At 40.1% G+C, this 25,752-nt stretch overlaps 1 protein-coding gene across 1 annotated transcript in view; it reads right to left on the bottom strand.

Annotated features, from left to right (window-relative positions):
• The window catches only part of LGR5 (leucine rich repeat containing G protein-coupled receptor 5), a 330,331-nt gene that overhangs the window by 21,439 nt on the left and 283,140 nt on the right, over positions 1-25,752 (bottom strand). The window contains exons 10-15 of the mRNA XM_069764603.1: positions 24,258-24,326; positions 24,094-24,165; positions 18,929-18,994; positions 18,657-18,728; positions 10,886-10,957; positions 4,181-4,306 (exon numbers count right to left, since the gene is read on the bottom strand). Coding sequence (XP_069620704.1) covers positions 4,181-4,306; positions 10,886-10,957; positions 18,657-18,728; positions 18,929-18,994; positions 24,094-24,165; positions 24,258-24,326 — 477 coding nt within the window. The remainder of the gene's footprint in view (positions 1-4,180; positions 4,307-10,885; positions 10,958-18,656; positions 18,729-18,928; positions 18,995-24,093; positions 24,166-24,257; positions 24,327-25,752) is intronic.

Genomic DNA, 25,752 nt, shown 5'->3' on the forward strand with positions numbered 1-25,752 from the left:
ACATTTAGTGCAGTTAAGAGGTATTTTTGGTTTTGCATTTTCATTTTTTGCTCCCCTTCTTCCCAGAGCCATAACTTTTTTTATGTTTTGGTCAACATGGCCATGTGAGGGCTTGTTTTTTGTGGGACGAGTTGTAGTTTTGAACGACACCATTGGTTTTTACCATGTCGTGTACTCGAAAATGGGAAAAAAATTCCAAGTGCGGTGAAATTGCAAAAAAAGTGCAATCCCACACTTTTTATTTTGTTTGGCTTTTTTACTACATTCACGAAATGCTAAAACTGACCTGCCATTATGATTCTCCAGGTCATTACAAGTTCATAGACACCAAACATGTCTTAGGTTCTTTTTTTATTTAAGTGGTGAAAAAAATTCCAAAGTTTGTTAAAAACAAAAATTGCGCAATTTTCCGATACCCGTAGTGTCTTCATTTTTCGTGATCTCGAGTTGGATGAGAGCTTATTTTTTGCGCACCGAGCTGTGATTTTTAAGGATACCATTTTAGTGCCCATACAATCTCTTGATCGCCCGTTATTGCATTTTAATGCAATGCCGCGGCAACCAAAAAAATGTAATTCTGGAGTTTTGACTTTTTTTCTCGCTACGCTGTTTAACGATCAGGTTAATCCTTTTTTATGATAGATCGGGCAATTCTGAGGGCGGTGATACCAAATATGTGTATGTTTGTTTTTTTTTAAATAGTTTTATTTTGAATGGGGCGAAAGGGGGTGATTTGAACTTTTATATATTTTTATATTTTTAAAAACATTTTTTTTTTACTTTTGGCATGCTTCAATAGTCTCCATGGGAGACTAGAAGCTGGCATAACACGATCAGCTCTGCTACATACAGGCGATGATCAGATCACTTGTATGTAGTAGAATTACACACTTGCTATGAGCGCCGACCACCGGGCAGCGCTCATAGCAAGCTGGCAGTGACAACTATAGAGGTCTCCACAAGACCTCTGGTTGTCATGCCAACCCACCGGTGAACTGCGATCATGTGACGGGGGTCACCGGTGGGCGGATTTACGGCACAATTGTGGGAAATGCATGTTAAATGCTGCTGTCAGTGTTTGACAGCGGCATTTAACAGGTTAATAGCCGCGGGTGGATCGCGATTCCCCCTGCGGCTCTTCCGGGCACATGTCAACTGTTTAAAACAGCTGACATGTACCGGGAAAGATGTGGGCTCACCGCCGGAGCCCACATCAAAGGGAGTGAGTCCAATATCTGTCTAAATGTACGCCTGACCTCGGAAATGTGTTAAAGGGGTTATCTGTTGTGAATTCTGTGGTCAAGCTCCCTCCTGTGGTCATGAGTGGTACTTCGGCTGGTTCTGTCCATGAGCTTCCTCTGGTGGATGTGAGTGGGGCTGCGGCTTCTGAGTTTCCTTCCTCAGGTGACGAGGTTAAGTCGTTAGGTGCTGCTCTATTTAACTCCACCTAGTTCTTTGTTCCTGGCCTCCAGTCAATGTTCCAGTATTGGTCTTGTTCTCTCCTGGATCGTTCTTGTGGCCTGTCTGCCCTGCATAAGCTAAGTTCTGCTTGTGTTACTTTTGTTTGCTATTTTTTCTGTCCAGCTTGCTATATTCGTTTGTCTTGCTTGCTGGAAGCTCTGGGACGCAGAGGGAGCACCTCCGTGCCGTTAGTCGGTACGGAGGGTCTTTTTGCGCCCTCTGCGTGGTTGTTTGTAGGTTTTTGTGCTGACCGCAAAGCTATCTTTCCTATTCTCGGTCTATTCAGTAAGTCGGGCCTCACTTTGCTAAAACCTATTTCATCTCTGTGTTTGTATTTTCATCTTTACTCACAGTCATTATATGTGGGGGGCTGCCTTTTCCTTTGGGGAATTTCTCTGAGGCAAGGTAGGCTTATTTTTCTATCTTCAGGGCTAGCTAGTTTCTCAGGCTGTGCCCGAGGCGCCTGGGTCTGGTCAGGAGCGCTCCACGGCTACCTCTAGTGTGGTATGATAGGATTAGGGATTGCAGTCAGCAGAGTTCCCACGTCTCAGAGCTCGTCCTATGTTATTAGTAACTATCAGGTCACTTTGTGTGCTCTTAACCACCAGGTCCATTGTGTTTCTGAATCACCAGTTCATAACAGTTATCTGTGAATTGGTTATGTTTGCTATGGGGCTAAAGGTACCGTCACACTAAGCGACGCTGCAGCGATACCGACAACGATGTCGATCGCTGCAGCGTCGCTGTTTGGTCGCTGGAGAGCTGTCACACAGACAGCTCTCCAGCGACCAACGATCCCGAAGTCCCTGGGTAACCAGGGTAAACATCGGGTTACTAAGCGCAGCGCCGGCGCTCACCAGTCAGTGCGGGAAGCTGAAGGCGAGGGACATGACCAGACACCGGGAATGTAAGTATGTAGTGTTTGTTTTTTTACATTTACAACGGTAACCAGGGTAAACATCGGGTTACTAAGCGCGGCCCTGCGCTTAGTAACCCGATCTTTACCCTGGTTACCAGTGACGACATCGCTGAATCGGCGTCACACACGCCGATTCAGCGATGTCAGCGGGAGATCCAGCGACAAAATAAAGTGCTGGACTTTCCCCAGCGACTAACGATCTCCCAGCAGGGGCCTGATCGTTGGTCGCTGTCACACACAACGATTTAGTTAACGATATCGTTGCTACGTCACAAAAAGCAACGATATCGTTAACGATATCGTTCAGTGTGACGGCACCTTAAGAACTTAAAGATATGTAGTTGCTAACTACCTACCTGTTCTACCAGATGATGATCGCTGCTGGCTCAGAGTGGTCCTGGACCATTCTTTTCGGGTATTCATCTGTTTCTGGTAACGTCACATTGACAAAGTTTGCTCCTTCTGTTATGCTCTGTTCTGTCAATGCGGCGTCACTCCCAATGTCATGGTGATTAACAGCCAGCTCCCAACTGCTTATTTGTATCAATCAGCATGATGTTGGCAGTGATGCACAGTTCACAGTGTGGACCAGAAGGTGAGAAGAGAAGGTGCTGCTCTGTTGACGTCAGATAAAACAAAGCAGGAGAGTCACCACCAGAGATCATCTCCTGGCAGAACGGACAGGTATTTAGCAGCTGGTCCCAGATTAAATCTTTAAGCTTCATAACCTAAAAACAACGGCTACAATATCACTGTATTGCAATATCACATAATGTGAGTTAAAATCCACGTGCAAAAAAGTGAGAAGCAGCAAGGCAGTGATACTGCTTTGGTGACCCGTAATTAAACCAGCATGCAGATTGTAAGACTCCAATAAGCGCATTGCATGTTGTCTATATGGCAACATCAGTGCTCCTAGCATGACAGCAGAGACAAAAGTTACTATATAGTCATAATTTAATGGTTTTGCAACTCCCTGTCTCCTCACTGATAAGTCTAGCTTCTTTTACCAAGGAGAGTTTAAATGGACTCTGTCACCTGAATTTGGAGGGAACAATTTTCAGCCATAGGGGCGGGGTTTTCGGGTGTTTGATTCACCCTTTCCTTACCCACTGGCTGCAATATTGGATTGAAGTTCATTCTCTGTCCTCCATAGTACACGCCTGCGCAAGGCAAGATTGCCTTGTGCAGGCATGTACTACAGAGGACAGAGAATGAACTTCAATCCAATATTGCAGCCAGCATCCAGCCAGCGGGTAAGGAAAGGGTGAATCAAACACCCGAAAACCCCACCCCTATGGCTGAAAATTGTTCCCTCCAAATTCAGGTGACCGAGTCCCTTTAAGTTGATTTGACGGAAACATTTTGGAAAAGTTCAAGGGTAAAGAATATAGATGATATCTGTACCTATGAGAGTCGATTCCTGTTCTTCGTATTCAGAGATCCTTTGAAAAAATCATTCAACCATGCAATGGCTTTACAATTTAGCTTGAACTGATTTTAGTCAATCTACTCCAAAGGGGCACTCTCAAAGTTATTGTAGATCACATGCACCCCCAGAGCACATTTACCATAACACAGGATTTAAAAAATATATGATTTGAAAAGTCATACCTATAACCATATTACACAATCCTATTAAACTTTCTTATAGGACTTGTCCACCTTTAGCCCTAAATACATGCATTTTGGTGTTACAAAATTGTCCCTAATGGCGCGCAACTCTTTTAATTATGACTAGTAAAAGAGAAGAAGCTCCAATCGAAAAGTATAATTATATAAATATTATCATCAGCTCACCTTAGTTTTGGGAAATGTTCTGATGGAATCAGCTTTTGCAGAGCAGTATTTCCCGTCAGTTTGAGATGAGTCAAACCATGTAGACCAGTAACAGGAAATGAAGACAAATGGTTGGAAGAAAGATCCCTGGGAGAAGAGGACATATGGAAATCAAACCTATTTCTCATAAATGCTCACAATTTTAGCATGTCAGCATGTTATCAAGCCATGTGTTTCTATCTCTGAAAATGTAAAAATGATCCATAACATAAAAATGAGCTTATATTAGTAAGTTGGAAGTTAAAGCAAAGTTTGGTAAGGTACATTTATTTTTTTGTTTTTGCAAGTGACAATCAAAAGCACATTCATATTGTTTGTACCTTTTCAATAAGCTTTTCAATTACTAATTAGAAGAACATGTTTCCAAAACATTTGTTGGTTGTCAATCACTGAGCAAGTAATTCAAAAGGGGCAGATTAATCAATACTGTGCAATTCTTAAGAAAGTGCAAACTTAGACTCAAAAGGCATAAAATGCACCAGATTTTTCAAGGTGTTCATGCTGTTTAATAAACCTATTTGTTGGCTTACTTGTGCCCGAAGTTTTCTCCAAAACATTGGTGCATTTTTGGGCACAAAGTGTGGCACATTAAGGTGGTTTATTGAAAGTCCATAAACAATCATGACTCACAAAACAAAACGGTCTTTTTCTCAGCATAGAATGCTGAAATAAAAAGTTCACACAACAGCACAGGTTCATTTATTTGGATAACAGTTCTGCTCCCATAGCCTCTGGTAAAGACTGTTCTAAATTCAAGCTGGTCTTTCCACCTCCACACATAGATGACCTTCTGGGAATGGAGAATGGGAACTACCAGTCCCGCCTAGCTCTTCCAGTCGTTCCTAAAACCAAGACCCAAAATCTGGGCCCATCAAAAAACCCTCTCAGGACTATGTGTGCTGGAGTCTGGGTTTCACACCACCATCCAGGACATGTCCACCTGCCTCCTTACAATTTGCTTTCAAAAATAGAATTGTTATTAGTTTATTTTTATTAATTAACAGAAAGCAAACTGAATTAACAAAAGATAAATTAAATCAAATCGATATTTGGGTCAGAGATTTTATAGGATCCTAGCTAGGTATATGATGAGTAACCAATTACACTAAACAGATGATAATGATCATCATTTTCATATGTAGGTTGACCTCAGCCACTAACTGAAACAGAAGGAGCATAGGAGGCTTGAACAAAAACTGCTCCAAAGGTGGAAAGATAGTTTCATGTCACAGGTCATACACTATGGCAAGACTGAACACAGCAACAAGACACATCAGTAAGGTAAAAGCAAAGATTTCAAAGCAGACTGAGGTTTCAAGATGTGCTGTTCAAGCTCTTTTGAAGAGTCATTAAGAACTATCTTTAGCGCAAAGAACAAGAAAACCTGTAAGTGATGATATGGCTCCGACAGAAACCCTGATCTCATAACCATGAAATCTGTTTGGGATTGCATGAAGAGACAGACAAATTTGCACAAGTCTACATCCACAGAAGATATGTGGTTAGTTCTCCAAGATGTGTACATAGAAGAATTCCTGCTGTTCTGAAGACAAATGGAGGGCACACCAAATATTGATTTGATTTAGAATTTGTTCAGTTAGCATTTTGTTATTGCTAAAAATATAACTGAGGTAGTTCTTTAAGATTCATGTACATTTTTGACCTTTTTACACTATTAATATGGTGATAAGGGACATGATTTTGGTGAAAACAATACAGTTCTAGATTACGGTACTTTTTTTTTGTAAAGGCTTTACAGTTGTTACAAGTATTTGTCTTCACAAGTGCAGACAATTACATAAAAAAAGTGCCAAAATACGTATGACATTCCACAGGCAGAGACTACAGATCATACTGTACACTAACCTTATGCTAGATGCAATACATTTATGTATACTGTGCATTTATGCTACCAGTAATTTGATATTAAGCAGGGCTATATATATCCAATGACCGATTAAGCAAACATGACTCTAATCCACTAAACATGTGGCCCTAGGGCTGTGACATGCTGCAGACAATATTACTACCTGCAGGTACTAGCATTAGTTCGCTCATTGCCTTACTTAAAAAGTATTAAGTGTTTCTCATATGCAGCAATATTAAAGACAGAGCAGCAGGACAAGGGGCAGGCATTTCATCAGGTTAGAAGGAGCATAATGGAGCGTTCCTAATGTTACTAACATAATTGTTCACAGGGAAGGCATTTGTCACCTTAAGCAAGAAAGACGATGAGTGGAACGGGGGACAACACCCAAAGTAAATGATAGCGAAAGAGTGGTGTGAAGTTCAGAAAATCAGCACTATTGTGTCAAACTCCACACAATCTCTCACATATACTGGATACCAGCAATAGAGGTAATATTAAAACATAACTTTTAATCAAAAATATAAAAGCTATCTCAAAGGAAAAAGTGAAAACAGTGCAACTAAAAACTCACTCTTAAACCTATATTGTTGCAGACTACACAAAAGGGTGTCCGTATACAGTAACAACACAGACTCCAATGCATATATACAGTAGTACAGGGTGGGCCATTTACAGTGCCTTGCGAAAGTATTCGGCCCCCTGGAACTTTTTTAACCTTTTCCCACATATCATGCTTCAAACATAAAGATACCAAATGTAAATTTTTGGTGAAGAATCAACAACAAGTGGAACACAATTGTGAAGTTGAACAAAATTTATTGGTTATTTTAAATTTTTGTGGAAATTCAAAAACTGAAAAGTGCGGCGTGCAATATTATTCGGCCCCTTTACTTTCAGTGCAGCAAACTCACTCCAGAAGTTAATTGTGGATCTCTGAATGATCCAATGTTGTCCTAAATGCCTAATGATGATAAATATAATGAACCTGTGTGTAATCAAGTATCCGCATAAATGCAACTGCTCTGTGATAGTCTCAGGGTTCTGTTTGAAGCACAGAGAGCATCATGAAGAACAAGGAACACAACAGGCAGGTCCGTGATACTGTTGTGGAGAAGTTTAAAGCCGGATTTGGATACAAAATGATTTCCAAAACTTTAAACATCCCAAGGAGCACTGTGCAAGTGATCATATTAAAATGGAAGGAGTATCATACCACTGCAAATCTACCAAGACCCGGCTGTCCCTCTAAACGTTCATCACAAACAAGGAGAAGACTGATCAGAGATGCAGCCAAGAGGCCCATGATCACTCTGGATGAACTGCAGAGATCTACAGCTGAGGTGGGAGAGCCTGTCCATAGGACAATAATCAGTAGTACACTGCACAAATCTGATCTTTATGGAAGAGTGGCAAGAAGAAAGACATTTCTCAAAGATATCCATAAAAAGTGTTGTTTAAAGTTTGCAACAAGCCACCTGGGAGACACACCAAACATGTGGAAGAAGGTGCTTTGGTCACATGAAACCAAAATCGAACTTTTTAGCAACAATGCCAAACGATATGTTTGGCGTAAAGGCAACACACAGCTCATCACCCTGAACACACCATCCCCACTGTCAAACATGGTGGTGGCAGCATCATGGTTTGGGCCTGCTTTTCTTCAGCAGGGACAGGGAAGATGTTTAAAATTGATGGGAAGATGGATGAAGCCAAATACAGGCCCATTCTTGAAGAAAACCTGTTGGAGCTTGTAAAAGACCTGAGACTGGGACAGAGATTTGTCTTCCAACAAGACAATGATCCCAAACATAAAGCAAAATCTACAATGGAATGGTTCACAAATAAATGCATCCAGGTGTTAGAATGGTCAAGTCAAAGTCCAGACCTCAATCCATTCGAGAATCTGTGGAAAGAGCTGAAAACTGCTGTTCACAAACGATCTCCATCAAACCTCACTGAGCTCGAGCTGTTTGCCAAGGAAGAATGGGCAAGAATTTCAGTCTTTCGATGTACAAAACTGATAGAAACATACCCCAAGCGACTTGCAGCTGTAATCGCAGCAAAAGGTGGCACAACAAAGTATTAAGTTAAAGGGGCCGAATAATATTGCACGCCCCAATTTTCAGTTTTTTAATTTCATTCAAGTTCAAAATTGCATTCCACTTGTTGTTCATTCTTCACCAAAAATTTACATTTGGTATCTTTATGTTTGAAGCATGATATGTGGGAAAAGGTTGAAAAGTTCCAGGGGGCCGAATATTTTCGCAAGGCACTGTATATTGATACACATAAATAAAATGGGAATGGTTGGTGATATCAACCTCATGTTTGTTGCACATTAGTATATGGGAGGGGGAAAACTTTTCAAGATGGGTGTTGACCATGGAGGTCATTTTGAAGTTAGCCATTATGGATCCAACTTTACTTTTCCAATGGGAAGAGGGTCATGTGACATATCAAACTTATTGAGAATTTCACAAGAAAAACAATGGTGTTTCATGAGTTATTTATGAGTTTAGGACCAATTATAAAATGTGTTCAAAGTGCTGCTCATTGTGTTGGATTGTCAATGCAACAATCTTCTCCTACTCTTGACACACGGATATCAACACCGCAGAAGAAATGCTAGCACAGGCTTCCAGTATCCATTGTGTCAGATGCTGCACATCTCGTATCTTCACAGCATAGACAATTGCCTTCAGATGACCCCAAAGATAAAAGTCTAAGGGGGTCAGATCGGGAGACCTTGGGGGCCATTCAACTGGCCCACAATGACAAATTCACTTTCCAGGAAACTGTTCAGGTTGGAATGCTCGGACCTGACACCCATAATGTGTTGGTCTATGCTGTGAAGATATGAGATGTGCAGCATTTCTTCTGCGGTGTTGGTATCAGTGTGTCAAGAGTGGGAGAAGAGGGTTGCATTGACAATCCAACAAAATAGGCAGCACTTTGAACACATTTTATAAGTGGTCATAAACTTGTAAACAACTCATGAAATGATAACGTTACGTTAAAACCAAGCACCCAATTGTTTTTCTTGTGAAATTCTCAATAAGTCTGATGTGTCACATGACCCTCTTCCCATTGAAAAAAATAAAGTTGGATCAAAATGGCCACCATGGTTACCACCCATCTTGAAAAGTTTTCCCCAACGCATATACTAATGTGCCACAAACAGGAAGTTGATATCACCAATCATTCCCATTTTATTTAGGTGTATCCATATAAATGGCCCACCCTGTACATTCAACTATTCTCAGTCCTAAATAGCCAACTGACTGTACAAAAATGCAAAATTTTATCACACAATATATTCAGTGATCACAAAAAGGGACAGATTTCCTGATAAATATCAGTTTTTTTAAAGGTATAACAAACAAATGTTAAACAATGATCAAAACAAATTAATGTTAAACATTAACCTCTACCCTGTAAGGGCTACCAAGAAAGATCACAGTAACTCATGTGAACATGCATGTACATCATGAGTGAGAAACAATAATATACATATAACCATATACCGTATATAAATCTGATTTGGAATATTCTCACCCATGTGTGTAGAGGACGTCAATTGTCAGATGTCATCTCAATGCAGCAAAAATCCATCAGGTCATTATATCTATAGGAAAAGCCCTGGAGTATTTCCCTTCTTTTGTCTGCTGTAGCAGTATGCCCATTATGTGTTAATAGGTCACCTGAGGATTCACAGAGTGATGAAACACATTGGCATGCACAGGGAAAGTATAGGGTGGTTTATTGTGAGGGTCAGATGTGAACTGCCCTTGTAAGGTCGGAAGTCTTTAGGTTCAGGTTATGCCAGCCTTTACAGGGTCTAACAGGGCAAGTGTTCCCCATTCCTTCTGATGGATTTTTGCTGAATTGAAATGACATCTGACAATTGACGTCCTCTACACACATGGGTGAGAATATTCCATATCAGATTTATATGTATGGTTATATGGATATTGTTGTTACTCACTCATGATGTATATGCATGTTCACATGAGTTACTGATTTTTCTAGGTAGCCCTTACAGGGTAGAGGTTAATGTTTAACATTCATTTGTTTTGATCATTTTGATTATCAAGAGATATATTCATCAGGGAATCTGTCCCTTCATGTGATCACTGAATATATTGTGTGATAAAATTTTGCATTTTTGTCCAGTCAATTGGCTATTTAGGACTGAGAATAGTTGTATGTACTATATATGCATTGGAGTCTCTGTTGATATTGTATACAGACACCCTTGTGTGTAGTCTGCAGCAATATAGGTTTATTAGGAGTGAGTTTGCAATTGCACTGCTTTCACTTTTTCCTTTGAGGTAGCTTATATCTTGGTGTGAAGTTCAATAAAAATCTATACTGTCAGATAAGACTGCAGTCTAGTCCCATAATCCAATTCTGTTTATGTCACATTCACAAATTTTGAGAACTTTTTTCCTCTTATGATATAATACAGTGGGTACGGAAAGTATTCAGACCCCTTTAACTTTTTCACTCTTTGTTTCATTGCAGCCATTTTGGTAAATTCAAAAAAGTTCATTTTTTTTTCATTAATGTACACTCTGCACCCCATCTTGACTGAAAATCCCCCAGAAATGTAGACATTTGTGCATATTTAATAAAAAAGAAAAACTGAAATATCACATGGTCATAAACCCACTGTATTATTCAAAAATTTATCTTACAGTTAGTTAATTATAAAGTGTGCATACAAAGCACAAGCAATGGCTTTACTAATATCCAATAACTTAGCATTTGATTGTTTTGTTTCAAATACAACTCACAATTTGATAAGTGAAGGTAAAGATGAAAATGAGTGAGGATGTACATAAGTAATTTTGTTCCAGGCCAAGTCTCTGTAAAAACAAAACAACATATAAACAATTGGCATATGGAAATGACAGCAATGATTACAGGATTGTGTTTTATGGCAACTATTTTATAACATAAAAAGGATATTAATATATTGAAAAGCAGAGTATACATTTCATATATCATGTGACTACCCTAACTACTATATAATTGTCTAAGGGTCACTTCCGTCTTTCTGTCTGTCTGTCCTTCTGTCACGGATATTCATTGGTCGCGGCCTCTGTCTGTCATGGAATCCAAATCGCTGATTGGTCTCGCCAGCTGCCTGTCACGGCTGCCGCGACTCCCCTGCAGTCAGTGCCCGGCGCCCGCTCTATACTCCCCGCAGTCACCGCTCACACAGGGTTAATGCCAGTGGTAACGGACCGCGTTATGCCGCGGGTAACTCACTCCGTTACCGCCGCTATTAACCTTGTGTGTCCTCAACTTTTTACTATTGATGCTGCCTATGCAGCGTCAATAGTAAAAGGATCTAATGTTAAAAATAATAATAATAATAAAAAAAATCATTATATACTCACCTTCCGCCGCCTTTCCCGCTCCTCGCGACGCTCCGGTAACCGCTCCATGCAAGCGACAGGTTCCGGTGGCAAGGATGGTATGCGACAAGGACCTGCCATGACGTCACGGTCATGTGACCGCAACGTCATCACGGGTCCTGCGCTACCAACCCTGGGACCGGAAGCTGCCGAGTGCACCACACACAGGCGACATGACTACAAGGGCTCCGTCGGAAGGTGAGTATATGTTTATTTTTTAACCTGTGACATACGTGGCTGGGCAATATACTACGTGGCTCTGTGCTGTATACTACGTCGCTGTTCAATATACTACGTGGCTCTGTGCTGTATACTTTGTCACTGGGCAATATACTACGTAACTAGGCAATATACTACGTGGCTGGGCAATATACTACGTGGCTGGGCAATATACTACGTGGCTGGGCAAGATACTACGTGACTGGGCAATATACTATGTGGCTCTGTGCTGTATACTACATCACTGGGCAATATACTACGTATCTGGGCAATATACTATGTGGCTGGGCAATATACTACATGGCTGGGCAATATACTATGTGGCTGGGCAATATACTACGTAACTGGGCAATATACTACGTGGCTGGGCAATATACTACATGGCTGGGCAATATACTACGTGGCTGGGCAATATACTACGTAACTGGGCAATATACTACGTGGCTGGGCAATATACTACGTGGGCTGTGCAATATACTACGTGGACATGCATATTCTAGAATACCCGATGCGTTAGAATCAGGCCACCATCTAGTATTGTATATTAACGTACCAAAACCCCAAAAGGTTTAGAATAAAGCAAACCACTCATTATAAGTGTAAATATATATAACACTACATGGTGGCCCGATTCTAACGCATCGGGTATTCTAGAATATGCATGTCTACGTAGTATATTGCACAGCCCACCTAGTATATTGCCCAGCCACGTAGTATATTGCCCAACCACGTAGTATATTGCACAGCCACGTAGTATATTGCCCAGTCACGTAGTATATTGCCCAGCCAAGTAGTATATTGCCCAGCCACGTAGTATATTGCCCAGTAACGTAGTATATTGCCCAGTGATGTAGTATATTACCCAGCCACGTAGTATATTGCTCAGTTACATAGTATATTGCCCAGCCACGTAGTATATTGCCCAGCCATGTAGTATATTGCCCAGTCACGTAGTATATTGCTCAGTGACGTAGTATATTGCCCAGCCACGTAGTATATTGCCCAGTGACGTAGTATATTGCCCAGCCCAGCATCAATAGTAAAAAGTTGGGGACACACAGGGTTAATAGCGGCGGTAATGGAGTGAGTTACCCGTGGCATAACGCGGTCCGTTACCGCTGGCATTAACCCTGTGTTAGCGGTGACTGCGGGGAGTATGGAGCGGGCGCCGAGCACTGACTGCAGGGGAGTAGGGAGGGACTAATCGGACTGTGGCCGTCGCTGATTGGTAGCGGCAGCCATGACAGGCAGCTGGCGAGACCAATCAGCGACTTGGATTCCATGACAGACAGAGGCCGCGACCAATGCATATCCGTGACAGACAGAAGGACAAAGAAGGAAAGTGACCCTTAGACAATTATATAGTAGATAAGATATGCATGTTATGCAGGTATTAAAGGGAATCTGTCAGCAGGTTTTTGCTATGTAATGTGAAGACAGAAGGAAATAGAGGCTAAAATACAGAATTGGAGGATGTGTCACTTGTCAAAGTTAATGCTGGGAAGGTTCCATGCGATGCCATGGCGATTAGGGATCAGCTGACGCCGCACAGTCTGAAGAAGGCGGAGGGAGATGAGTGAGAGGCGAAAATATGCACTGCGCATGCCCATGAATCCCAGCCCCGCCGTGTGAATAAATTAGAAGACACTGCGGGGCGGGATCCCGGGCAGCGCAGCCGCACAGGCGCAGTCAGCCTGACATCGAATGATGTCAGAAGACGGGCAGCGCTAACTGCGCATGCCCAAGGGATAACATAACAGCGCAGGCTCCGGGACAGATTCAAACAACGCTAAGGAGGCGGCGCCCAGCACCAAGGGGGTATGAATGATGGCTGTGCTGCGTCTAATTAGGGGGGAAAACCCGCCTCCCTGGCGATTTCATAGTATGAGGGGGCACATTTTATAAGCGTTTATTTCAGCGTGTGCAAGGAGCATAACTAAAAGAGCCACCTTGTCAGAATGTAGCATTAGTACTGCCCAAGGTGGCTCTTTTAGTTACAAACGCCCGGGGGGGGGGGGGGTGACAGGTTCCCTTTAATTGGAGTATGTCAGAGGAAAGCTTGTAGGTGAGCATAAGCAAACGACAAAGTGTGAGCAGCAGTGGGGTATCCAAGGCATAGTCCACTTTAAAAACTGAAGATCTACCCAAAAATAAAAGTAGTTTGAAGGAAACACGTGATTGTTTTATCTGCAAGAAATCAGGGCATCTAAAAGATGACTGCAGAGCCTAGAAAGCTAGAATGATTCAGATGAAAAAGCAAAATAATCAAAGGGTTAAAAGCGCCATTACTTAAGAATATGACAATTCAAGTACTGAAGCTGTGTTTACTGTTAATGCAAATTCATCAAAGAATGCATGGTGTATAGACTCTGGGGCAACTAGTCATATGACTAATGACAGAAGTTTCTTCTCTAACCCAGACCAAAGTCAGAGAAAGTGATCCTGGCTAATGGTTAGTATGTGAATGCGGAGGGATTGCAGTAATGATGATTACATAAATTTTCAAGTCTCCCCAACACAAAGCAGAAAGATGTTCTCTATGTTCCTAGTCTTGAAAGCAAATTTATCTGTGAAGAAACTCACAAGATAAGGAAATTAAAGGGAACCTGTCACCCCGAAAATCCCGGGTGAGGTAAGCCCACCAGCATCAGGGGCTTATCTACAGCATTCTGTAATGCTGTAGATAAGCCCCCGATGTAACCTGAAAAGGGAGAAAAAGATGTTATATTATACTCACCCAGGGGCAGTCCCGCTGCTGGTCAGGTCGGATGGGCGTCTCCGGTCCGCTGCGGCGCCTCCTATCTTCTTTCCATGACGTCCTCTTCTGATCTTCAGCCACGGCTCCGGCGCAGGCGTACTTTGCTCTGCCCTGTTGAGGGCAGACAAAGTACTGCAGTGCGCAGGCGCCGGGCCTCTGACCTTTCCGGCGCCTGCGCACTGCAGTACTATCCTCTGCCCTCAACAGGGCAGAGCAAAGTACGCCTGCGCCGGAGCCGTGGCTGAAGATCAGAAGAGGACGTCATGGAAAGAAGATGGGAGGCGCCGCAGCGGACCGGAGACGCCCATCCGACCTGACCAGCAGCGGGACCGCCCCTGGGTGAGTATAATATAACGCCTTTTTCTCCCTTTTCAGGTTACATCGGGGGCTTATCTACAGCATTACAGAATGCTGTAGATAAGCCCCTGATGCCGGTGGGCTTACCTCACCCGCGATTTTCGGGGTGACAGGTTCCCTTTAAGTTCCATATAAAGATGACAAATGTGTCATCTCAAAAGAAAGTCACACACTAGCAGAAGGAAACATCAAAGATAAGTTGTACTAGCTAAAATGCAAGGTAAGTATATACAATGGTAAACAAGAAGAACACAATCTATGTATCCATGTATGGCACAGGCGTCTTGCACATAGAGACCTAGAAGCAGTAAGAAAGTCAGTTCATATACAACTTGCTGATGGTATTACAGTCGATCTGTGAAATCAGACAATGAAATGTACTAGCTGTCTTAAAGGGAAAATGTGAAGAAAATCATTTCCTAAGAATAGTACTACAAAAATCAGAACAGCTTCTGGACTTAGATGATTGTGGTCCAATGAGTACTCAAACTTCTGGGGAGAAGAGATATTTTCTCACATTTATCGATTATTATTCAAAGATATACAGTTGTCTATCTGCTTCACAGCAAATATGAAGTTCCAGAGAAACTTGAAATATATCTCTCTGAAATATATAACAAATTTGGGAGAATATCAAAAATTCTGTGTGCAGATAATGGAACTGAATATACAAGTAATGAGACCCAAAGCGGTTTAAGGAAAAATGGAATCGTTTTTCAGACCATACAACGCTGAAGAAAATGGAGTAGCAAAAATAAGGAACTGGACACTTTGTGAAAGTAGAAGAAGTATGCTACTTTATGCAGATTTGACAACAACATATTGAGGTGAAGCGATCATGACAGCTTGATATCTTCAAGGATATAAAATCCTGCACCCAGAAACGAACCAGATCACAATAAGCAGAGATGTAATGATTGATGAGAACTTTGCGTTGGTCAAGTATCACATCATCATACCAGCAGGCCAACTGAAGCAACAACAATGTAAGTCAAAATTTCAAAATAACAAGAAAAAGGATGCAGAAGTTTGGTTACATTTTTCAACCACTGAAGAAGCAACAGAATAATCAGGTGAAGCTGCAATCAGGAGATCGTCGAGATCAAACCAGCGTATACCAGCTAAGTGTCTAACCTACTTTATCAAATCACTACCTGAGTCAGAGCCGCAGTCATGGGATAAGATGCAACAACTACCTGTCCATAAAAAACTTAAGTGGCTTAATGTTGCTATTGAGGAAATGAAGTCCATTCATCAACTTCAAACTTGGAAACTCACAAAACTACCACAATACAAGAAAGCAATCAAATGTAAATTCTTTTTAAGACCAAGTATGATGCAGAAAGCAAGATTCACAGATTTACATCAAGATTAGTTGCAAAAGAATATTCTCAGAAATATGGCAAAGATTATGATGCCACATTTTCTCCAGTTGCTAAGCAGACCACATTCAGGACTCTAATGGCTATAGCTGCTGTACAAAAGATGTTTCTCAGACATTTGGACAGCAAAACTGCCTTTTTAAATGGTGACATTGAAGACAATTCGTACATGACTCAACCTGAGGGTGAAGAGAATCTTGATTGCAAACGGCAAAAATCTTTCTATGGTCTTAAGCAATCGGAAAGCGTGGAAAACCAAAATGAACAAAGTCTTATTGGACAAAGGATTTAAAAGAGGCCAAGCATATTTGTGTTTATACACAAAATGCTCAAATGGAAAATGTATTTATATTTTCTTGTATGTGGACTAAAGGATTATGATTCATCAAGAGGAAATAGAAATGTTGACTAAAATTCTGAATCAGCCTTTTGAAACAAAATAACTTGGAAATATGACATATTATCCAGGTCCAAAGAGAAGAAGATGGAAGCTTTCTTCAAAACCACAGAACAAAAATCAACTGAATTATGAATCAGTCTGAAATGTCAGAAGCTAAGGTATATCAACCCCAATGAAACCATCCTACTTAAAGTTGGAGAAGACAATTTGTTACTTAACAATGAGAAATACAGACAGGCAGTGAGGGCACTTCTACACATAGCAACTATGGCTCAACTGGACATTGCTGCAAAAATTTAAATGCTCTGCAGATATGTGGAAAAACCGCGCCAAAAAAGACTGGAATGCAGTTAAAACAGTTTTTCGATATTTGAAAGAATCTCAAGACATAAATTTAAGGATATCTGCAACAGGAGATCTAAAACTCACAGGCTATGTTGATGCAGACTGGGCTGATGACTTAAGTGATCATAAATCAACATTTAGAATTGAGAGTCCTCAGTGGTTGATACCTTTTAATGGCCAACTGAAAAGATGGTAATAAATCAGTTGGCCATTAAAAGGTATCAACCACTGAGGACTCTCAATTCTAAATATTTTTCTATCTACTGGCTAACACGGTACCAAGATATATTTCTTTTCTGTATCATAAATCAACAAGCGCTATTAACATTTTCAAGAAAGTTTAATTTCTTGGTCTAGCATGAAAAAGGTATCTGTAGTCTTGTCATCCACAGAAGCAGAATATATGTCTGCAGCCTACACAAGTCAAGAGGCCATTTGGCTAAACCAATTATTAGGCAATCTTGGTAAGCCATCAACTCAACCGATGGTCATTTATAAAATGTAATTTTTTTTTCCCACTGACAAATGGTATAAAATTCTGACACACGTGTGGTGTCGATATTATCACTGCATCCCTAGATTAATTAATTGAGAGGTGTAGGTTTTAAAATGGGGTCACTTATTTGGAGTTCTGTTGTTCTGGCACCTCAGGGGCTCTGCCAATATGACATGGCACCCTCAAACCAGTTCAGCAAAATCTGAGCTCCAATATGATGGCTTCTTCCCTTCTGAGTTTTGCACTGTGCTTAAAAAGTAGGTTTCTACGACATATGGGGAATCGGTGTACTCAGGAGAAATTGCACAACAATTTTTTGGGTCCATTTTCTCCTGTTACCCTTGTGAAAATAAAAACAATTGGGTCTAAAGTAAAATTTTTGTGAAAAAAAAAAGTTAAATGTTCATTTTTTTCCTTCCAGATTGCTTCAGTTCCTGTGACGCACCAGAAGGGTTAATAAACTTCTTGAATGTGGTTTTGAGCACCTTGAGGGGTGTAGTTTTTAGAATAGTGTCATTTTGTGGTATTTTCTGTCATATGGACCCCTCAAAGTCACTACAAATGTGATATGATCCCTAAAAAATGGTTTTAAACCTTATAACGTCATAACTAAAAAATTATGTTTCAAAAATTGTGCTGATGTAAAGAAGACATGTGGGAAATGTTATTTATTAACTACTTTGTGTGATTTGACCCTTTGGTTTGAGGGCATAAAATAAGTTTGAAATTGGAAACATTTTTGAACATGTTATTTCCGATATTTTCAGAAATAAACGCAAATTACATCATGAATTACAATATGTCACAAAAAAAAAGAATGTCAGATTCAGTGGGATCCGTTGCAGCGTTCCAGAGTTATAACCTCATAAAATGACAGTGGTCAGAATTGAAAAAAATTGGCTTTGTCAGGAAGGTGAAAACAGGCTTTGTGGTTAAGGAGTTAATAATTTAACTAGCTAAAAATTAAAACAGAAAATATAACAAAGTAAATCAAGAACTGATACAATGATTATTTTAGTCATGTATATGTTATGTAGCCAATGACCAGTCACTAGAGATTACTACTTGTTAACAGGAATGTGTCCATTTTTAATACAATGTTAATTTCATGGTTTATATTAAATAAAGCCCTTAATATCCTTAAACAAAATAGGATCAAACAAGTAAAAGATTTTGAAAGCACTTACAAGGATCTTAGGACAGTCAGCTGCTGAAAGGTGCTGGATCTAATTTCATAGATTTCATTATGGCGCAAATCTCTGAAATGACAGACAAATTATAAGTGCAGTGTTTAAGCGTGAAATTTCATAACAAACCTTTCGGCACAATCATATCACCTTTAACCCAAACATGACGGGACTAATGGTATTAAGCATTTCACGATTGAAGTGATATGCCTTGGAAGGCTTAAGTAGAAAGAATTAACTGTAAAACACCTGCACTTGTAATAAATACTCACATCTTTTGAAGCCGTTGACATGCTGAGAAGCTGGGCAAATCCTTGATAAGATTATATGATAAATCTCTGTTGAAAAAAAAAGGATAGAAAAAATGATGTGATTTAGCCCCAGAGTTATGCCTACATGTGAGATTGAAAGACAGTGACTAATAAAGACAGAAACCCCCCCCAAAAAAAAAATAATCAGGCCAATTAAACACATGTAGGTCAAATTAACCGTTAATCGGTTTTTGTCTCCTATACAAAAAATAAAACAAAAACTGTTTTTTGTCTGTTACTTTTTAACCATGTGAGTATCATCCATTTTCCTTGTATGAACGTCTACTGACATTAGTCAGTAAAACACAGACGAATACAACTCTATGTGCTGCTTATTCTTTCTGAGGTCACATTCACTTGAATGGAAATTTTGTTCAGAAAATGAGACCAAAATCAGACACGTCTACATTTTTTAGGGGAAACTCCAAAAAAATTGGCATGTGAAAAGGCTTTTAAGATTATGAGTACATGTACTAGAAACTCGGATGTGAGAATGGGACCTTACATACATGTTTCCACACAGGCTGGCCCGGGAAGCACTGCACAAAAGTTTAGGACTGAAATCCAATACAGGCACATCCATGAAAGGCAATCAAATTACATACAGATGAAGCTTCTCCATGAATAAGAGCTTTCTGTGTTTTTTTCGGCTGCTTCAAAGCAAATTAAATTACCTTTTAAGTGCTTTAATGCTACCTTGCATCATAGAAATTTACTATAGCACGTAAATAAATATCAGTATTGCCAATTAATCACAGTTATGGAGGACTGGACATGAGCCAGATATAACTGAATGCATGTCAGACACATCTGGACTGCTTTATAATGGACATGTTTGGTGATCACATTGTTGGAGTTGTACTTATTACTTTATTGGATGAGCTCAAGCACATACCTTGGGATTGAGTATTTTATTATTTTATCTTGGCTAATTTAAGACACAATATCCTCCTCAATGAATACATCTTCAATACGACTAAATTAATTTTTATACGCTATTACAGTATGTCTACCATGCATGGCAAAGCAGACTAAAACATCATGAACACAAATAATTGTGGCTAATATAAATGTAAAAGCTCAAACAGATATTATTTAGGCAAATATCCATCCATCTACACATTGTTCAATTTTCCACTAAGGTTTGAGAACTGATTAAGCCAAACATCCAGAGGCCAATGACAGATAACCAACATTATCAACAGATTAATTTACAAAGAATGTAGCTAGAGTTGTACATAAAGGATGGGGGGACCAAAGCCAATTAAAACGAAGTTCCACTGTCCATTTTTTCCCCCATCATGCAGAAAATAGTTCCTAGTACTGGCTTGCCACCCCTACTTCGTACTTTCAAGAAAATCCCATGTCCACAATGCGTCTACAGACCCCGCAGAAATGGAGATTCCAGACCGCAGAATGTCAATTTCTCTTGCGGAGATGCTTATCTCTGCAAAAGAAATTACTTCAATTGAATGTATTGAACGTGGTTAATCCGCATGATTCAGTGATCACATACGGATTTACCTGCGTTCAATAGACGGCAGCGCTTTGGACAGAGCGAACATACGCTTGCATCCAAAGCGTTGCTAGTTCTAGATTATGGGCACCTGGCTTTAGAATCCAATTTGAATAAGGGATCTGTTAGGTGTCGAGTTCCCCCCGCTGCATAGGGGGAATCTCGAGCCACCTCCGCTGCGGTCTCCCATTCTTCTTCAGACGCAGTGGAGCCTGCTCAGTCGGTCCCAGCGTCTGGCTCAGGCAGATACTGTGCGCTTGGTTGCTGCTAATCTTCCAGGCTCAGCCATTGTAGCCAGCACGGTTCTGCGACGAGCAGATGCCCCTGGGACTAAGTCCTGCTTTTCCGCTACTGAGCATGCCCAGGAGACGACATCTCATTGGAGGTCAGGGTCACATGCTCAGGTCCTGAAGCGGTTCCTATTGGACCACTAGGAAGGTCCTGGAGAGCTCTCTCTATAAAAGGTTTGCATGGCCTCACGGCCATGCGCTATTATCAACCTATGTTTATGAGCTTAGCTACCTTGTGGTCTGTGTCTGCATGTGTTCAGGGTTGGCTGTATAGCCACTAGAATTCCGGCACCTCCGGAGAAGAGTTTGTGTATGTGAATTTAGGGCTGGCGTATAGCCACTAGAATTCCGGCACCTTCAGAGAGGAGTTGTTTGTGTGCTATGCTGACTGTATGACCACTGTATGCTACCTGCTCTGTTAGTTAGCTGTGATCCTCTGTGAGGTTAACAGAGCACAGCGTTATCCTAATCCCGGCGACTCTGTGAAGCAACAGAGCTCGCTCCTATATAGACCGGGTGACTGAACCCGTGTCTATTCAGGCGTTGTACCACCATATAGTGCCGTCATATACTAGCAGCAGGTTCCACTCCTGCACGGTGGACCCTGGGCTGCGAATGCACCTATATTATCTCAATATTTACTTGGTGCGTTCCGCCAGCCCTAACAGGATCTATGGTTTACTTTGTTAGATATTCAAACTAGGCACCCTTCATGGATTAGAGGATTGAGTAGTAGTATTCTCTATCATCTATCTGACAAGGTCAGGGATTATGTAACTTATTAGACTGCAAATCATACTTCTTCCCTGTGGTGGTCAATACCCTTACGAGAGACATACTTACTCAAAAAATTCTTGATGTTCCTACTCTCACTCACTTTTTTAATATCTTTGAAGTGCCAAGGGAGGCTGTGTGTTCAACTTAAAGACTTAAAGGGTTTAGAGTCAACTTGAGCAGGAGGCTCAACACCAGGCGTACTCTAATATATATATATATATATATATATATATATATATATATATATATATATATATATATATATATATATATATATATATATATATATATATACACACACACACACATATAAATCTACTATAATCTGCCATGTCTCCGGACTTGTCTCTCATCTAGTACATCTGAGATGCCAATTGTCGGCAATTGCAAAGGCAGCTGCCAGTAATGGAGCTTGATGATTTGCTTGCCTCGTGCATTCAGCATGACAGAAGATTCATCAGACAACCATTAATAACCTCACTGATAACATGCCATTGAGTGCAAGTGTGTGTAATTCTGCAGGTGGTGCTCATACTCAATACTGAAGAAATTGAGAGGTTTTAAAAATGTTGTTCCCAATAAGTCCTCATTTGGATATCATAAACATTTCTAGCAATCCTCTAATTTCTATAATGCCACTACTTTTCCTACTTAGCATTGCAATTTCAATGATGAAGAGTGTATATACACACACATAGCATGGAATGTCTCCATGAAAATAATAATAATAAACTCAATTTTTAAAGCTAATGAACCGTATTCATATGTGGAGAATACAGCTTTGTGTCTTCTTTTATCTTGTTACAGAAAAGATCAACACTTAAAGCTATTTCCATAAAACTTGACATCTGAGTGCTGGATGAGCATAAGAAGGAGGAACCCTTGATGCACATTTATCCAGGCACACATTCTTGTACAAATGTACCCAAGTGTTTATGGACGTAAACTAGCGCAAAACAAACAAACTTCCATCAACAGTGTAATAGTGTCTCCAGCCTAATAATAGAGAGCGTAAAATAATGAATGTTATAATTATAATAAAGATCTGTGCCTAATAATCATTTATACTTGAAAATGTTCCACATTTTTGGCTTTCCGGACATCACAAAGTGCTGAATGTTTCTGTAAGGCAGTGTTTGGTTTTTGGAAGACTGAACTGGATCTTATTCTTTGCACACATATGGGCGTTACAGACCAAAAACACAACACGTCTATAAATATAATTTCCCCTCTTTAAAGCATAAATGTGTATGGCATATTTGTGGAAAGTTTTACAACACACACACTGGTAATAAAGCAATAAATTGTAATCAGTGTTAATACACCAAATGCCAAGTGAAAGAACACCACATGTATTCAAAGTGATCTAATAGCTGCTGTCATAAATTATCATTTTTTTTTCTGTGTAGGTTTCAGACAAAATAAATCGGCACTCTGGGAGTCTGCAGCTAAGGCATGCATGTCTAATCCTTATCAAATGCTATTTGCACATAATGATATATGTGCCAATTGTGCTCGGGCACTTTATATAGAAAGGTTCCAGACTGTACAGTGCTTTGACTGATCCTTCAAGTTTATATCCTCACGTAGATACGAACAGGATTTATGCGATAGCCATTGATGTTGAGTAGATAGTATCCAAGAATGGAGTTTAGCTATGGAGACAGGTTGCGGTGCCAGCCAAGTTTCATGTCATCAGCCTGGGAGAACATATTGGGTGACAGGGGGTGTCCAGATTCCTCGGCAGTCCGCAGCTGGGAAGCTTTGTCTTGAGTGAATTTTAATTGCCAATGGTGAATAGCAGAGCTCAGGATGGCATGGTGTACAGAAGAGACCCTTTATGGTGTGCACAGAACACTGTAGCAGTCACTGATTCTCATACACAAAGAACTTTGCTCGCACACAATATGAGTCGAGTAAATGAGCAGTTCAGTGCTACTATTTTTTTCCCCTCTTTTAATTGCTGGAAAGATAGAACAAACTATGTTCTTTCATGGCTGCTCTCAATATTTCTTGGACCATTCACTACCTTTGAACCGTATCTTAACAAGCAGAGACAAATTCCATAAAACAACCCCCTCCCTCCACTAAGACATTGCATGCACCGAGCAGGGCTAAGGATTTAATGTAGGGCAGCTATTCCAGTACGCTAAAAACGGTTAAATTCCTTTCTAAAGCACACAGATAATCTGCACTGAAATCTGAATCTCCCTCTCCCATAAGAATACTGCACTCCCAGCATGAACTGCCAAATGCAGCACTGTGATCAAACCAAGTGTCACATTCATGGCACACTACACTTTGATTCCTATGATATACTGTTTTTATTGGTAGCAAATAATTCTCCTCTAATAGCTGGTTACTGCATATATTTTAATAATCACTGAAATCATGCTTACATTACTTTTATCTCAGCTTCAGGCACCTTTTCCCCTGAATAAAACAACAGTTACTTGAGAAGGGGAGGGCGCATACTTTAACTGTGGTCAAGGAATAATTCATACAGATATCTAGGAAATAATACAGACTTCGGTGGTACTTACAGCATCTGAAGGTTAGGCAACTGGTCACAGATGATATTTGGAAGACTGACTAGTTGTGCCCCTGTCAAGGTTCTGCGAAAACACCATTATATGTGAATAAGTACTGGGATATTAATTATACTGTCATCATATAATAACTGTGAGGTCAATAATAAATAACTTACAGACTTTCCAGGCTTGTGGTTCCAGTTAGGTCAGGAAACTCTGTAATTTGTGACGCCCCATTGAGGATCCTTTAAGTAAATGATAGGGATGGCTTTTGGTGAACATAGATTTATAACAGATAGGTACCACATGAATGTGGCAGATGGGTAGGGTCAATGATTGCTGAAAGGATGCTCTGCAGTGTCCTGCTCAGAGCACAGAGCTTCTGGCTGACTGCATGCACATAGAGAAGTACAAGGTAAATGCACACTGTAAGAGCCTGTACACGGAGTGATGTACGGGCACATAACTTTTCCACTGAGCCTGTATAATGCACTCAGCCAGAAGCTTAGCAAACCAATCTGCTATAGTACCTATTTAATAAAAGTAAATACAAATTAAACGATAGGTACTCTTTAAAAGAACAATATAAAATATACAGGTGCTTCTCACACAATTAGAATATCATCAAAAAGTTAATTTATTTCAGTTCTTCAACACAAAAATTTAAACTCGTATATTACATAGAGTCATTACAGATAGAGTGATCTATTTCAAGTGTTTATTTCTGTTAATCTTGATGATTATGGCTTACAGCCAATTAAAACCCAAAAGACATTATCTCAGTAAATTAGAATAATTAACAAAAAAACACTTGCATAGATTTAAAAAGATCCCTTAGTCAGCTGAAGGCTCTTGAAATAGATCACTCTGTTTGTAATGACTCTATATCATATGAGTTTCACTTTTTGTATTGAAGAACTGAAATACATTAACTTTTTGATGATATTCTAATTTTGTGAGATGCACCTGTACATTTACAAATATAATACATAAAGTAACATATTAAATAAGCTGGGTCTAAACAGATGACGTTTTTGTTGGTCTGTATGTATTACAAGTTCAGGTCATTCTGTTGGAAGAATATAAGCAATTAAACTGTAGGCATTTATCTTAATGAGGTGTTAAGGAAAGCATGCAATATTGAAAATAGTATGCTATGCCTATGATATATAGGCAGGATGCTATAGGTTACGAGGAGCTGATCAGATTGATATACATTTTGTGGGAAAAGTTTCAGTAAAATTTGTATTTTATACGGTGAAATCCTTGTTGCTTGTGTGTATGAGTCAGGTGGGCGGTCCTATTCAGTGATTGACAGTCCTCTCTGTATGACTGCGCATACAGAGATATGGAAACACGAGGAATATTAGTGAATAAAACACAATTTATACTGAATATTTTCCCACAAACCTATATGCCGGGCTTCTCATTCTCTACTGTAAACCATGGTGTTCACAGATTGGATTGCATGAATAATGTGACAGATGGTATACCTTTAAAGATAAAATGAATGATGGAAGACACATTTATAAAAACGATCTCTCTTATAGAAAAATTGCATATTTCCAATTTACACCGCAGAATAATGTATTTTGGGCTTGAACAAATTCCCTTTCTGCATCTTATACTTCACATGTTGATCCATAACATATACATAACAGGGATGACAGA

Source organism: Ranitomeya imitator, chromosome 4, assembly GCF_032444005.1.
Source record: "Ranitomeya imitator isolate aRanImi1 chromosome 4, aRanImi1.pri, whole genome shotgun sequence".
NCBI lineage: Eukaryota > Metazoa > Chordata > Amphibia > Anura > Dendrobatidae > Ranitomeya > Ranitomeya imitator.